The sequence below is a fragment of the Culex quinquefasciatus genome, chromosome 2 (assembly GCF_015732765.1).
Source record: "Culex quinquefasciatus strain JHB chromosome 2, VPISU_Cqui_1.0_pri_paternal, whole genome shotgun sequence".
In the NCBI taxonomy this organism is placed as follows: domain Eukaryota; kingdom Metazoa; phylum Arthropoda; class Insecta; order Diptera; family Culicidae; genus Culex; species Culex quinquefasciatus.
Genome location: NC_051862.1, coordinates 219,247,705 through 219,264,056, shown reverse-complemented (window position 1 = coordinate 219,264,056; position 16,352 = coordinate 219,247,705). Strand labels below are relative to the sequence as shown.

Here is a 16,352-nt window from a genome sequence, read left to right as displayed (position 1 = left end):
TCGTCTGTTAACTTCCCCAACTGAACTGGCTTGAATGAAAAAGTTATTTTTTTTCTCTTGCCCAAGTCCCACGAGTTTTCTTTATTTCCAAGGGAATGATGGAAAGAGAGGAATCACAAATCCGTATAAATAATTTCAAGATTGTTCAGGTGTAAACCGAAAACGCGACCAAAAATTAAAGTGGAAGAATAAGGCTTTTAATTGGTTACTTCATTGTCGGTGTACAGGCCGCCGCACGGTTTAATCATTTTCTGACGTACATTAAATTTTGCAGTCCAAAACCAGTCATTGAATTAAAAAAATAAAATTCTTTTTCAAATTTTCTTTTCTTGATTTGTGTGCACCTACGTCGAAGACCAAGATTGTTTACTTTTTGCTCTTTGGTCTGACAGTCTTGGTCTGACAGATTTGGTCTGACAGCTTTATCATGGATTTTGGTCTGGTCTAGGCGAGGGATAGGACACAGCACCTTCCTGTTTATTTCATGGTCAAGATAACAGGAACAAAAAAAAGGAGGAGAATAATGTCCATCCGTCATCCAGAGCTGTTGGGCTTCTTCTGTGCACAGAAATGGATCGTTTAATGGACTTCTTTTTGAATGAAAGTTTCTGTTAAAGTGTTGCATAACGGATTACTATGACATTCTTTTTAAAGACTGTTTGACAAATGTTGTCAAAATTGTTAAAATTGTCAAAATTGTCAAAATTGTCAAAATTGTCAAAATTGTCAAAATTGTCAAAATTGTCAAAATTGTCAAAATTGTCAAAATTAACAAAAATTAAAAATTGAAAACAATGATAAAATTGATTGAACTTGTTAACAGTAGATTTTGTTTTATAAACCGGACATAAAATTCCCCAAAAACTCTGTCAATTAATTTGATTGTATTTAACAACTAAGGGCTGACCATCTGAAAACCGCTTGTTGTGCGATACGCCCAAATGCAAATTCAATTTATGCTAAATGAGCTGAAACGAAAAATTACTATTCTGAACTTAACTGAGCAGGCTTCTGCTACCATCATAAACTGCACTGCACACACACACGCGTGCGCTTAATCATCATAAATTTATGCTTCCACTCTCTTCGTGATCCAAAGCATTCAGCTGAGCATACACTTTTCCGAACGACTGCAGTGCAGTAGCAGCAGCAACAACAACAATCAACTAATTGGAAAATTATAGCTTCCTCCAACTGCGATGGGGCAACCCTTTTACTTGGAACGATTACAATCTTTACAAATTTCAAAAGACTAACTTTGCCTAATCAAAGTCTAATCCAAATCTAATCCGATTTTTTTTCTTTTCTTTCTCTTTTCCAGGTGAGTATTAGCCTAAATCCTAGTAAGCTAAGAGGGGGTTCTCAAATTTCGTCGAAGGACAACAAACCGCCCAAAATCCAAGTAAGTCAAAATTGGACGACAAACAACACGGGGAAAAGTGCGCACCCCAGCCCACTAGATGACCTGTCAGCAACATGGCCTGACAGCAGCGAGCACATGCTTCGTGCAACAAAATGCAGCAGACAGAAAATGCATCATGAATGCAAAATGCCGGTGTACAAATGTCGGAGGGAGGGAGGGGGAACTTGCTGTCAACTCGAGAGGAGGAGGGGACTTTCACTCCAACTCTTGATGAAGCTTTGTGTGTTTTCATTGTTGTTTACATTGTCGACCAAAAGAAACATTGAATGTTTTTTTTTTGCTTCATTGAAAACTTTTATTAACTAAATATCAATTGTGTTTGACAAATCAGTCAATCATCTTCGTGTTAATTTTTTAACGAAAAATAAAATCAAAATTTGATATCACAAATCTTTCAACCGGCACTGTGGTGAGGCAAACTGTGTGTTCAAGTGCGGAAAATGCGCCGAGTATGGCAGCGACTTTTTTCCCTTTTTTTTTTTCTTCATTCTTCTTTTTACCTCTCTCGCACACCAAATTAGGCACGATGAGCTTCTGTGCGGGAACAACCACCCTAAAGTGGGGGTAGGGTGGATTGGATGGAGAGAAGGAGAACTTGCAGACGGAAAATCATGTTTTACCGAAGCTTTTTGGTGTCTCGTGTGGAAAACTTTGCTGGTTTGTCCCTCTCTGTGTGTCTGTCGGAAGGTTCAGTAGGGTAAAATTGGAAATTATTGGGAAAAAAAATAATAAAATGCAAGGCTCATTAAAATTAATAATACAAAATATATTTGGAAATTTGCCATTTTTTTTTACGATTTCGACAATTTTAAATATTTTGATAATTTTGAATATTTTAACAATTTGGACAATTTTGCCAATTTTGCCAATTTTGACAATTTCGACTATTTTGACAATTTTGTCAATTTTGACAATTTTGACAATTTTGACAATTTTGACAATTTTGACAATTTTGACAATTTTGACAATTTTGACAATTTTGACAATTTAGACAATTTAGACAATTTAGACAATTTAGACAATTTAGACAATTTAGACAATTTAGACAATTTAGACAATTTAGACAATTTAGACAATTTAGACAATTTAGACAATTTAGACAATTTAGACAATTTAGACAATTTAGACAATTTAGACAATTTAGACAATTTAGACAATTTAGACAATTTAGACAAATTTGACAATTTAGACAATTTAGACAATTTAGACAATTTAGACAATTTAGACAATTTAGACAATTTAGACAATTTAGACAATTTAGACAATCTAGACAATTTAGACAATTTAGACAATTTAGACAATTTTGACAATTTTGACAATTTTGACAATTTTGACAATTTTGACAATTTTGACAATTTTGACAATTTTGACAATTTTGACAATTTTGACAATTTTGACAATTTTGACAATTTTGACAATTTTGACAATTTTGACAATTTTGACAATTTTGACAATTTTGACAATTTTGGACAATTTTGACAATTTTGGACAATTTTGACAATTTTGACAATTTTGACAATTTTGACAATTTTGACAATTTTGACAATTTTGACAATTTTGACAATTTTGACAATTTTGACAATTTTGACAATTTTGACAATTTTGACAATTTTGACAATTTTGACAATTTTGACAATTTTGACAATTTTGACAATTTTGACAATTTTGACAATTTTGACAATTTTGACAATTTTGACAATTTTGACAATTTTGACAATTTTGACAATTTTGACAATTTTGACAATTTTGACAATTTTGACAATTTTGACAATTTTGACAATTTTGACAATTTTGACAATTTTGACAATTTTGACAATTTTGACAATTTTGACAATTTTGACAATTTTGACAATTTTGACAATTTTGACAATTTTGACAATTTTGACAATTTTGACAATTTTGACAATTTTGACAATTTTGACAATTTTGACAATTTTGACAATTTTGACAATTTTGACAATTTTGACAATTTTGACAATTTTGACAATTTTGACAATTTTGACAATTTTGACAATTTTGACAATTTTGACAATTTTGACAATTTTGACAATTTTGACAATTTTGACAATTTTGACAATTTTGACAATTTTGACAATTTTGACAATTTTGACAATTTTGACAATTTTGACAATTTTGACAATTTTGACAATTTTGACAATTTTGACAATTTTGACAATTTTGACAATTTTGACAATTTTGACAATTTTGACAATTTTGACAATTTTGACAATTTTGACAATTTTGACAATTTTGACAATTTTGACAATTTTGACAATTTTGACAATTTTGACAATTTTGACAATTTTAACAATTTTGACATTTCACAAAAAAATTAAATTTTCTCACAGAAAAATTTCAAAATAAAGTCAAACAAACTCACAATAACCTTTCCACTATCTCTCAGAGGATAACATTGTGCAACTGCTTGTACGACACCGAAAGAAACTTAATTCATTTCCTCATCCTGGCCACGGCACGGCTTCCTTGGATGATATAAAAAAAGAATCCTGTTCTTTTTCCGGCTTGCTACCCAGACAGTAGGAAGGGGGAAGCAGAATTCTGTAAAAAGTAAAAGCTCTCCGATGCAACAGAACTCCTGGCAGCTTTTTGATTTAGTGCCAATTCGCGGAAAATGGCTGTAAATTTTGCACGTTGCAACGCAGTGAAAGTGCACTTTAAAGTTGAGAATTGTAGTTCTTTATGGGCGTTGGAATTAATTCTTTATACATTTTGTATGATTTATTGGTGTTATTAGAAATTTAATATTTTCTAGTAAGTTAACCAATCTGTTTTTGTTGGAATAAAACTTCTCCTTTCTTATAAATTATAGTCCGAAGCTCCGAAGTTTTGTAGGAACTTCCGTCATTTTGGCCGCCATCTTAGATTTTAAAACTTCGAGAAGATTTTAGAGCTTTTTAGGGTCATTTTTCATAAGACATTTTTTTCGTTATTTGATCATCCGAAGATTCTATATAATACGAAGTGATTTTTTTCCGGAGACTTCGAATAATCTAGTCTGAAAATGAATATGTTTTCAAAGTCATTAATATTTTTTCTTAATTTAGAAAACAAGATTAAAATGCCAAAGATTATTTGAACATCAAAAATCCCTAAAAATCACCAAAAACCACATCCAATTTGCATTTCACGACCCATAAAACAAAAATTATTGCAAAAATTCTCTCCCGAAAAAAAGAACCGCTCCACCAAAACAATTATTCGGTGCCAAATTTACGACCTTCGCATGGCCGGTCAGCTCCCGACCGGGAACCTTCCAACTTGACCGCGGTGGTCACCGAAAAACCGCAAAAAATGAACCGTGATTTATGCCTCCAGAGCCTCCTTCGATTCGCCAAGCAAAACAAACAGTAAATCAGCCAACCTTGGAAGAAAAATCTCTTGTGCGAAAATGAGAGAGAAAAGAGAAAAAAAACTTTGTTGTTGCTTTTGTTGATGAGGTCGCCTACTGCGCTTTTGTTGTTGTCGCGAGAGAGCTTTTTTTCTCGAGTTGCGAATGAACCTAATTAAGCTGGAATAGTTGTGGTAGTGCGAATGAACTTTTTTTTCTTTTCATTCTTTCTTTCACAACTACTTAAGGGGGGGACACAAACTCCGTGTGTGTCTGTGAGTTTGCCGGGTTCATTCACAGTTCATTGAGCTTGATTAGCCCTTATGAGTGAGAAAAAAAAGATAGTTCTCGCGCTCCTCTGTGTTGGTATGTTTTTCCGTTTTCCCTTATGTCTCCGTCATTCGCGCGACTGTTTTGATTCACACCGCACAAAAAGCTTTCAACGCCTGCTTCGCCTGTAGTGGTGCGATCTTCAGCAAGAACTCGCCGCGCAGCAGCTTTTTGGTCCGATCTGCGGGTTGCTACGATTCAGTGCTAGCATAGAAACGCGCGTGAATGGACGTCGTCGTCGGACGGCTTGCTGCGACGTGCGTGCGAAGCTAGAACACAGTTTGTTATTTAGTTTAAAGTTCGCCCGCGTTTGTTATTGTTTTCGCTGCGTGTGTTTTTTTGTTGTTGTGGGATTCAAAGTGCAATTACGACGACGACGACGCGTGAGTTTCGCGGGGATGAAGTAACGAATAATAACCGATTCTAATCGGCCTAATGAAGGAACAACATCGGGTCAGGAAGAGTACGCAATATGCCAACTGGCAGTGTGTTGTGGCACAACGGATCATATTGATGCCCTGGTGACTAGGAAGATTTGGCCTGACAGAGAGTTATGAAGCCTTTTAAAGTGGCATTCGCTGCGGTCCAGTGATAACAAAGTGATTTTTTTACGTCTGGATCTCAAGCTGCTGCACTACAACAGGATTATCTTAAGTCGCTGATCAGGAGTGGGGTCGTGTGAGACTTCGGTGGGGATGCTGCTCTTAATTAATGAATTTAAATTCTACGAACGCACGATGAAGCCTGTGGGGTTCAGAATTGAAGATATCACGAAATGGACCGGGAGAAATTTTATGTTATGCGTCCTGTCGGGAAGCTGAGTGGTGTGTCTTCTTTTGAGGTTTTTGGATGTTATGGTCACGACAGATTAACGGTAGAAAGGGTCTATTGAAATCAACCTGAACAAAAGTTGGGATCAAATTTAAAAACAAGTCCTCAAAAGATCCTCTACTTAAGATAGATTGACAGATTGACAGATTGACAGATTGACAGATTGACAGATTGACAGATTGACAGATTGACAGATTGACAGATTGACAGATTGACAGATTGACAGATTGACCATCTTTTACTGGTTCTAGCAATAGGTACCTTGAAGTCGACGTCCGTGATCGGGAAACGCTGAGTTGCTAATGCTTTTGTCGATGTCTTCAATATCTGCAAAATTACTTCAAATCTTGTTTCATGAATTTTTCAAACACGTTCTTTGTTCTTTTAAGTGTGTCTGGATGGTATTGTGCCGACTATCGCAAATCTAATCAAACATGTTATTACCGAACTTTGGCAGCTGTATCTCCACAAAGACTAATTCTATACCAAAAATACCTCAATGAGCAGTCCAGAAGCAAGTCAATGTTGCGTTACCTTCAAAAAGTACACACAAAAACACATTTTAGGAGGGACCAATTATCGGCTCTTCCGCTTTAAGGTCCATGTTCTTTTTCGACTTCAAGTGCCACCACCATACCTGGATCTGAGCAACGACCTCGCCTTGGGATGGGTAGCCCGTCGAGTGCCAGCCTGTCTGTGGTCGATGGTTTGTAACTTGGAGTGGCCAAATTTGCGTAACACGCGCTTCAGCCCATCCTACCCGTTTCGATTCTGGTGGTTCTGGACTATCTGCCGAGTTCTAAGTGGATTTCGGATTTTGCTTCGTCTATTCAATCAACGAGGGCGGTTGCCCAACCTCACAAGTGCTACACGGCTTTCAAGAGGTTTGTTTTGAAATCCGCGTCGAAACTTTTGTGAACATTCGTCAAAATCGGTTTCCCGGGAATTTCGCAAACCTCAAACCAATGTTAGCTCGCCATCCCTCAGCAATTACCGCGCAATTCTTCCGCTTCAGTTAATCATCACCGTCGGGGTTGACCCCTCGGAGAACCGCGGTTAGGTCGAAACATATTTATCTTCGAGCTTCTGTTTGTTGAGGCACGGCCTGTCAGGGTTTCACCTCATCATTCTTCGAGCCGCGCAATGTTCATTTGTGAAAATAAATAGACGACGACGTCGGTTTGCCGAAGGGAAAGGATGTTGTACCACATCAGCGCTAGAAGCTCTTGTAAACAACAAACACACAAGTGTTGCCAGCTGCAGCTAAGAAGAAATGCACGCTGTTTGCTTTACATGTTTGCTCCAGACTCGATCGCTGCGGCGGCGTGATCGAGTGCAATCGATACTGAAAGTTTGCACGTGGATCTCGTGTTGATCTTTCAATTAGAAATGAGTTGAGGAATACATTCGCAATGTGCGATTCTTCCTCAGCTAATCCATTTTTGACAGATTGACATTGGTGACAGTTAACAGATTGACACTTTCACTTATTGGCTGCACTCCTCACTAATACTTACAGTTTGCGTTGTCCTCAAACACTCAACACTTACCTGATTTCGCCGTCAAACCTCATTTTTTTTTAAATTTTGTTCCTAGGTACCTTGATTCTTACGTCCGTAATAGAGACGTCACTTACCTTTCTTCGCAAATTTCTACCACCTCCTCAAGGAGGTACCTCGATGTCGACGTCCGTGATTGGGAAACGCTCAAACGATTTTTTAGTTTCTCGACAAAGAGGTACCTTGTTTTTGACGTCCGTGATAGAGAAACAGCTAGTCTAGAGTAAACTGCAAGGCACCGCCAACGTTTCGTTTTGTTCAGCGACCTTCACGAGGGTTTCTAAACATTATTCATCTAGCATTCTCGCAGATATTACACAATCAGAACTTCAAACGCGCAAACATTTCGCATCGAATCCGCCAACAAATCTGCCCACTTGTTCAAGCAATGATCTGAGGCCAATAATCGGCACTTGCCGTCTCTCCTTTATTTGCCACATTTACATGACATCATATACTGGAGCGATGAATTAAGTCTACCCCGATCATCATCACCATCTCAAAAGGAGCAGCAGCTGCTAATATGTTTTCAAAGTCATCGCTCCATAGGCGTAGGGTGGCCCCCTCCCCCCTCCCTCTCACACGTGCTATTATTATTCAATAAAGCACAGCCTACTGAACACGCTGCGAATTCCTTATAGGTGAAGTGGTTCTCCACCTTAGCTCATGTGAGTTTTTTTTCTCAGTGGCAAGTTGAATAATTTGTACCTTGCTAATGGTGTTTGCGGTTTGGTCGTTTTTCTCCGATGCTGGCAGGTCGGTCTCACGAACGGATCCGAGCTGCACCGAGCTGCAGCTGAAGCAAAGGTTCTGGAACTGTGGTCACCGCACGGCAACAACTTTAGGTCAAGTGTTGTGTGGTGGTAATGCACGGAGAAAATATCAGTTGGCTCGGAATTTGCCAAGTTCGGTAGCGATCCGGTGTGGTGGACATTCCAGCGAACGCAAGAATGGCATTTTGAGCTGGGTTCGAGCTATGCGCTGCTGGGAGAGCGAAAAATCTGGAAAATTTTAAACACGCGCAAGGTTTCTGCACTGATAGCTTGATTGAAAGTCGGCGGTGACAGGTTGGGAAACTACTTGACTGAGACTAAAACCCGATCACTAACGGGCGTGGACGTCCCGTAAGCGATTGGCTTTTTGACAGGGGTGACAGTTGACAGATTTTCACTTTCACTTGTTTTCACTTTTCACTAAATACTTACAGTTTGCGTCATCCTTAATCACTTTACACTAAACACTTACCTGAAATCGCCATCAAAAATTAGTTTTAGGTACCTCAATTCCTACGTCCGTGATAGGGAAGTCACTTACCTCAAAATTTCTTCTTTGAAGTATTGGTTTTTGGTATCTTGATTCCTACGCCTGTGATCGAGAAGCATAACTTTCAACAGCTTTCCTGGACTCAATTCCTTACGTCACTTAAGCCAAATTGCACCTCACTAGCGTGAAGCCAATCAAAGTTTGACACCCGGAGCCAAACGGCCTCCGGCCATCATAATCGAAAAGCTTGATGAAGCCGTGTAAACGAATTAGCACCTATCGAATTATGGCACAGTCCCGCGGATTAGCGTGGGATATTCGCCGGAGGAGATCGTTATCTAACCCCAAGGTGTGGTCTCCCAAAGAGCTTTTGCCAATTAAGACATTTAAAGCACTTTCTTAAGATTAAAAATCCAGTTTTAAAATGGACGATGCCAAAATAATCCAATTTAATTTCGCCGAAACCGCAGTCATTTCACTCAGAACCGGAAGAACGACCTTCTCACGTTCGCAGAACCCGCCTCATCAGCATTCTAAAGTTACACGTTCGTTCTCTCTCTCTGTGTCCGGTTCGGACCATCTTGAGTCTTCCTGGCGCCACCAGCGAACTCCAAACTTGAACTATGCGATTTCCCCAAATGATGAGTAATTTGGCGCAAGCAGTCCCTTCTCTTCTTTCCGTTTGCTGCCGCTTCTTTTTCTCTGTTGTTATCTCGCGCAAGTCAATGGGAAAAAGCTCAAACGATACAAACGGAACAGAACAGTGGAAATTTCTCAGGAAATAGCGTAAGAGTAAAACATTGTTTGAATAACAAAAAGCAAGGGAGGTTGAGGTTGTATTCTACGAGAAAAACAACAAGCGACGGGCATTAGTGCGGGCTCGTAACAATGGAGCTTTATGGGGTGAGCCTTGTCTTTGTCTTACATGTGGTGACCACTTCTTGACACGATGAATGTTGTGGCTTTCCCGCAGAAGCACGTGCCCTTGAGGAAGAAATGGGCGTAGTGCTTTCGAAAGGATTGACACATTTGACAGGGGGTGACAGTTATTTGACAGATTGACAGATTTCACATTCACTAGTTGGTTGCACGTTTCACAAAATACTTACAGTTTTCACCTTCTGGAACCACTCAACACTTACCTGTTTTCGCCGCAACTTCAACTATTTGAAGTTATGGCTCTGGATGCCTTGATTTTGAAGTCCGTAATAGAGAAGTCACTTACCTTAAATGGTATCAAGTTGAGGTGTCTTTATGCTAAGTACCTTGATTGTTACGTCCGTGTTAGGGAACCTTCTCAAATATTTTGAAGATGTTCATGAAACCTAAAATTTGAAGTCCGTGTTAGGGACATTTACCACTTCTTCGCAAACAAATCATAAAAATTCATAATTTATGTCCTTCTTCGAGGCTGCTCTTAATACAATTCAATTATGCCCTCCCAGACAGGCGCTTTATGAAAAATTCCGCACACGAGCGCTGAGATTTATGACAATGTAGCGCGAGCGCGCGTCTTCTCGTGAGCAGATAATTTTCCAACCCTTCTTTTTTTCCTGGGCCGTGAGCGACTAAACCCCTCAATTAATCACTAGAGGAGGAAAAAATCTGCCGAGTGAGCAAATTGACTTTTTCACTTCCGCCAGACACTATTATGCCGCGATTCCAGGATTCAGTCATATTTCATCCCTCTGAGCTCGAGAAAATTGCGGAAAAACTGCGCGGAAATTCGCCCGAAGGGCGACGTTCTTTTTTAATTTTCCGCTAGTATAACAATAGTGGCGATAGTTCATTGTCGACGAGGCCTCGCTTTTTTCAGGTTCATCGGCCTTCACACAGCTTTGAATGTCGTCGCAATCGCGCGACTATCGCCGAAAATTGAAGTGCCACTTTTTGCTCAAGAGAAGTTTAAACTAGCGCGCGCGCGACTCACTTCTAAAAAATTGAGCTCAATTAATTGGTGTCGCCGGTTTCAATTTGACGTCTCGTCTCAATTTAGTCAATTCTGTCGGCCTGAAGACAGTTTTGAGCGGCCAATTTGGCATTCCATCTAGGTCGAAAACTTTACCATCTGCATAAAAGAGGTCTGACAGACTTCCTCGAGACAGTTTCTCACGCGTGGACTGCAAGCAAGAGGTACGTGATTCGAGAACGTCGAAACGCTCGCTGGTTCAGAATTTTAATTTTCACTAATTAGTGCTCACTCGAGTTTTCGCACTGCCTCTTGTTTTGGGTGGCCGTATTTACGTTATTTATTCGTACGACGACAGATACTGCAATCTGCTGCCAGTCAGAAGTTATCAATTACGGTTCTGTTTAATTTTTTTGGTTCGAGCTTTCGTCATGACGGGACGCATGACCTGGGAACGAAATGTTTCGGATTTTTGGTGACAAATGAGACAGATTGACAGGTTTTGCGCAGCAATTTCCGTTCCACTTTGATTTCCCTTCCAGCACTATGATCAATTCTTCCTCGATGCACTGTTTTCACTTGTTTATCACTCAATATTTACAGTTCTCTATCACTTAAACCTAAGGTTCACTAAAAAACTTACCTGTTTACACCAACTTAGTCTCAAAATTGCTCTCAAGGTCCTCGAGTACCTTGAATGTGAAGTCCGTAATAGAGAAGCTTTTAAAATTTACTGTACAAATAATTTAAAACTTACCTTTTGAGTTTAATACAGCCAGTGTGTGGTGGGTTATGTTGTCAGGTACCTTGAGTTTGAAGTCCGTGATGGGGAACTCCACTTTTTTGGCATAGCAAAATGCTATAGTTGCTTGGAATATTCTAGCAACAGCTGAGAAATCTCTAGAAAGGATTTTGTTTGTGATTTCTTGACTTCCTGTGATTACAAAAAAAATGAGTTTCCCAATCACGGACGTCAACATCGTGGTGCCTCAGATCATTGCACGAGTGCTTCATCCTAAAATTAAATATAGCGTCAAAATTCTTAAAAGTTGACAATGATATGAAAAACAAAATAAAATGGTTAGTTCCCCATCACGGACTTCACAATAAAGGTAGCTCAGATAGCTGACTGCTACCTTGAAATTGATTCCACATTGATGGTAATGTTTAGATGTTTTCTATTTCTTTTAATAAAAGAGCTTCCCTATTACGGACTTCAAACTCAAGGTACCAACGAACATTTGTGGTAGAATTGAGATTAAGTTGGTGTTAACAGGTAAGTCTTGCGTGTTTTATTCTGAGATGGTGAAAAACTGTAAGTATTTAGTGAACATAGTGAATCAAGTGGTTTCAACTGTCAATTCTGTCAAGTGTAATGTGAAGAAGGAAAAAAACTTGTATCTGTCAACCCCAGTTCGAAGAGTTCAATCTACTAAATAAACTTTTTTTCTCATGTTGCGATTGAACTCGCATTCAGTCGCTGCAACTCTGTGACTTACCGTCATGTTTCATCGATTCCGGTGCATTGAATTGCATAACCGCCACCAACCTATTCATATCGCAGCATTGCATATTCTCACGCTCCATTTGGTCACCTCTCCTAGCAGGTCTGGTGGTGGACAGCATGAAAGGGTCACAGTCGATTCAGTTGCAGTAAGCGATTTAGCACAGGTTGATTTAACTTCAATTCCGAGCGGGGTTTAAAGGTTGATTTGCGATTCACAAATGGACGTTAATCTAGCGATAGAGTCGGGTGAAGCACGTCCCAGCTGTCGGCAACAGAGGCGAGAAAAGGTTATAATTAAATTTCTAAAATGTTGCTAATAAGAGGGACGAAACACGGGCCACTCCGAGAGTGACGTTGATTAAATTGAAAGTGATCCCACCTCCAACCTCTCCGGCAGCACTCGGAAGGTTGGTTCTCTCCCTAATAAGGAAGGAATCCATCACATGGCACGTCCCTCCAGGCCACCACATTCGCTTTCTATCGCGAGCTTAGCATTATGCAATCGATCCCCCCTGAAGACCGCAGAACCGCCTTCTTCACTTCGGCTTCTAATACGGTCGCGTGCGATTTTGGCGGTGCAAGCCCCAAAACAAACAAAGTAATTAATTGTGGCCGACCCCGAAAAAAAAACAGGATTTCCTCGTACGAACAAGTGACAAACCAGGCTGACTTCTAATAATATGATGTCAGGCAGAAGCCGGTTTCTGGCGAAAACATCGCGCTACGCTGCCCAGTCAGAAATGATAATCGAATTGACAGTCGTCTTTCAGCAAACCGGTTCCGGTGGCAGGTTTCGGGAGGGGAAATTGCCTGCGGGACGATTCCGAGCGTCGCGTCGGATCAAGGTCGGATGGTTTCGGGGGGCGCAAATTGTGAATGAGGAGATATTATGCTACTGATAGTGGGGCTTTGTAATGGGCACTTGACAGGCTGTTGAGCTGGAAATTTCTTGGAAGTGACTTTGTTCCTTGGAATTTTGTATGAAATGTAATTGATTTAAATTTCCGTGAAACCGTGAATTTTATTTGTTGTCCAGCTGTTTTCAGCTTGACCATATTTTTTATTCACGAAAAGGAAAATCACGGTTACTTTAAACGTCAAAATTTCAACTTTTCTCTCTAAAATCAAACAAAAATCTACCATCTGAAAACCACACGATTTCAACCATCAAACCCAATTCAAACGTCACCGTTCAAAACCGCACCGCAAAATTTCTGCTGATTGACAACCTTTCTTTTCTGCCTCTCTGTTTTGGCGCTGTGGGTCGTCAAATTTGAATCGCGAATTGATGCGGGCGGTGAAAACCGCTAAATTGTGTGTACGCGCACGAGAGTTCGCATGTGCAATCAGTGAGATTGATCGTCGAGCGATGCTGTCTGTCGTTTTATTCAAATCAGCAGCAGCAACGGTGGAAAAGCTTTCATTTTGATGGGTTCGCAAAAGGCTAAACCGCAAATGGTTGGGTTTTTAAGGTGAGGTGGTTGTCGTTTTGTGGTTGTTTTTTTAAGGTTTTTTCAATATTATTTGCAATTTAAAATAATTCATTTGAAACGATCTTTTGAACAAAAAAAAAAACGAATTTCCATCAATTTTAACTGCTGATTAACGAACTCTGATTGTCGCTCACTTCCCTAATCCAAAACGACCCCAACCGATTAGCATCTCAGAAAACAAAAATCCGTAATTCACCGGGTATTGTTCCCAGGGTCGACAATCGACAAACGTCAACCCAGCTGACTAATCCCCAATCCCAGCAAACACATGTTCGAATCTCCCAACACATCTGTGCTTCCTTTTCTCATGGCCTACTAAAAGGGCCTGCTCCCTCCCTGCACCAACTTCAATCTATCATCGGCCATCACAGCAACCCAGCAACGTAAAGTGAGCTTAACTCTCTTCTGGTTGGTGGTAGTCAGTTGGTACATAGGTTGCTTTGATTGACAGACCCAAAAACAAAACTTTTCTCGAGAGAGAGCGACCTGAATCAGGTCCACGTACGCACTTGATGAGCCCATTGTTTCACAATGTTTTTTTGGGGGGAATATCTCGTTTTAAGGGGAGAGTGCGATTTCATCATAGCCTGGAGAAGGCAGATTAACTGTCAAAACGTGTCCATCAGTTTATGTCGAATGGTCTATCAGGAAAATACGATCGTTTGTCATGCACCCATCAAATAACGCTTCAGAAGTAAAAACCTCAACTTCAACATCCATAAAACCAAGAGGGGGGACACGACCAACAGCGACTCAGCCACTCAGCGACCATATCATAACATATATTTCCCCTTAATTGATTTCAATTAATAAATTGAATTCCGCCTTCCAACAGAAGTTCACAGGGAAGAAATATGTGAGAGTTACGCGAGTGCCAATCAAGTTTGTTAGTGTGCGTTGGGAGTAAAAATCGATATTTTGTGAAGAGTTGTGTTATAGTTAGGGTGCTCTCAAAATGATAAAATCGCAAATTCCGGACGGGTACGCGACGATCCGGACGCGGGGTCTCACGAGGAGTAAGAGCAGGGCGGAGCAGATGGCCCACGCCCGCCGCTCGAACTCGCTCCAACCGGCCGGATCGGGCCCGCTGTTCGAGAACAACAACGACCTGTACTACAAAAGTGCCTCCACGAGTCTGATCTCGACGCCACCGCCGGTGCCTCCCCGGACCTCGTCCGAACTCACCATCAACAGTACGGCCAAGGACGACCAGCACCCGTCCGGGCCGTTCCGAGACGATGACGACATCTACTACACCTCGGCGTTGACCTACGAGACCTTTAAGCCACTTAAGAGTCCTCGGAAGACCGACTCGGGCAACTACATCAACCTCACCCAATCAACGGACTACATCGACAGTCTGAACTACGACTTTGCGCTACCTCCGCTCAAGAGTCCGCAGTACATCAACGAACTGAACCTCATCCGGACCCGGGCCATGGAGAACTACCGCTCGGACAGTCCACCCTACAACAAGGTGCGAGGCAGTTACCGCTCCACCACCCCCGAATCCCTCGACAACGGATCCTCAAACTCCTCAACCTACTCCCACCCCGTCCACCCGAACCCAAAACTCAACGGCTCCTTCGGCTACGCCATCCAAGACACGGACGTCATCTCCTCCAAACCCCCACTCAGCAACAAAGCCCTCACCCTCCAGTACCGCAAGTCCTTCAACCACTCCAACTCCCGCTCCAACATCATCTACGAAGAGCCCAAAAAACCAACCCTCAACGGTGGTAGCGACACCGACTCCGGTTACGACGGCAACTACCGCAAAATCCACCAGAACGCCAGCTCCGAACTCCTAAACCTGGACATCAGCACCGCCCAACTGTCCACCCGGCCAAACGGCTACATCCGGCGGTACGCCACCCTCGGTCATCCAACGCGAGATCCGCGAATCTTCCCAACCTGCTACAACCACCAATCGGCGATCGGTGAAGATCGGTACAGTGAGGAAAATGGGAAATCAACCGCCTCGTTGAATGAGAATGATTTGGTGAAGTTGCATCTGCTCGAGTACAAAGTAGGCTCGGCGTCGATGCTGCGCAGTAGGCCGGTCATTCCGTGGTACGAGCTGGCGATTAGGCGCGATCACCGCCAGAGCTGCCCGGTTAGTGAGGTGAGTTTGAGTTACTTGGATGATCTTGTCTAAGCAGATTGTTTGATTTTTTTTAAATGTTCAATTAAAATAAACCAAAATGTGACAATTCAGAAAAATGCGAAAATTGATAACTTTGAAAAATAACAATGTGTAATATTTAAAAAAAGTGATGATTCTAAAATATTACTTAAAAATCGCTTTGAAATACACGTCAAAATCCCTTTATTTCACTTCACTTCACTTCACTTCACTTCACTTCACTTCACTTCACTTCACTTCACTTCACTTCACTTCACTTCACTTCACTTCACTTCACTTCACTTCACTTCACTTCACTTCACTTAACTTCTCTTCACTTCACTTCACTTCACTTCACTTCACTTCACTTCACTTCACTTCACTTCACTTCACTTCACTTCACTTCACTTCACTTCACTTCACTTCACTTCACTTCACTTCACTTCACTTCACTTCACTTCACTTCACTTCACTTCACTTCACTTCACTTCACTTCACTTCACTTCACTTCACTTCACTTCACTTCACTTCACTTCACTTCACTTCACTTCACTTCACTTCAC

General features: G+C 40.9%; 1 protein-coding gene across 7 annotated transcripts in view; it reads left to right on the top strand.

The window, feature by feature from the left end:
* The window catches only part of LOC6032110 (protein sickie), a 77,521-nt gene that overhangs the window by 23,501 nt on the left and 37,668 nt on the right, over nt 1-16,352 (top strand). The window contains exons 1-2 of one of the 7 annotated variants that reach the window (XM_038256686.1): nt 5,304-5,485; nt 14,500-15,789. The exons of 5 other annotated variants lie outside the window; for them this stretch is intronic. In XM_038256686.1, the coding sequence (XP_038112614.1) occupies nt 14,620-15,789 (1,170 nt within the window). In that variant the 5' untranslated portion in view covers nt 5,304-5,485; nt 14,500-14,619. Of the gene's footprint in view, nt 1-5,303; nt 5,792-14,499; nt 15,790-16,352 lie in introns of those variants that run through there. One more of the 7 variants, XM_038256685.1, reaches the window with a different exon arrangement.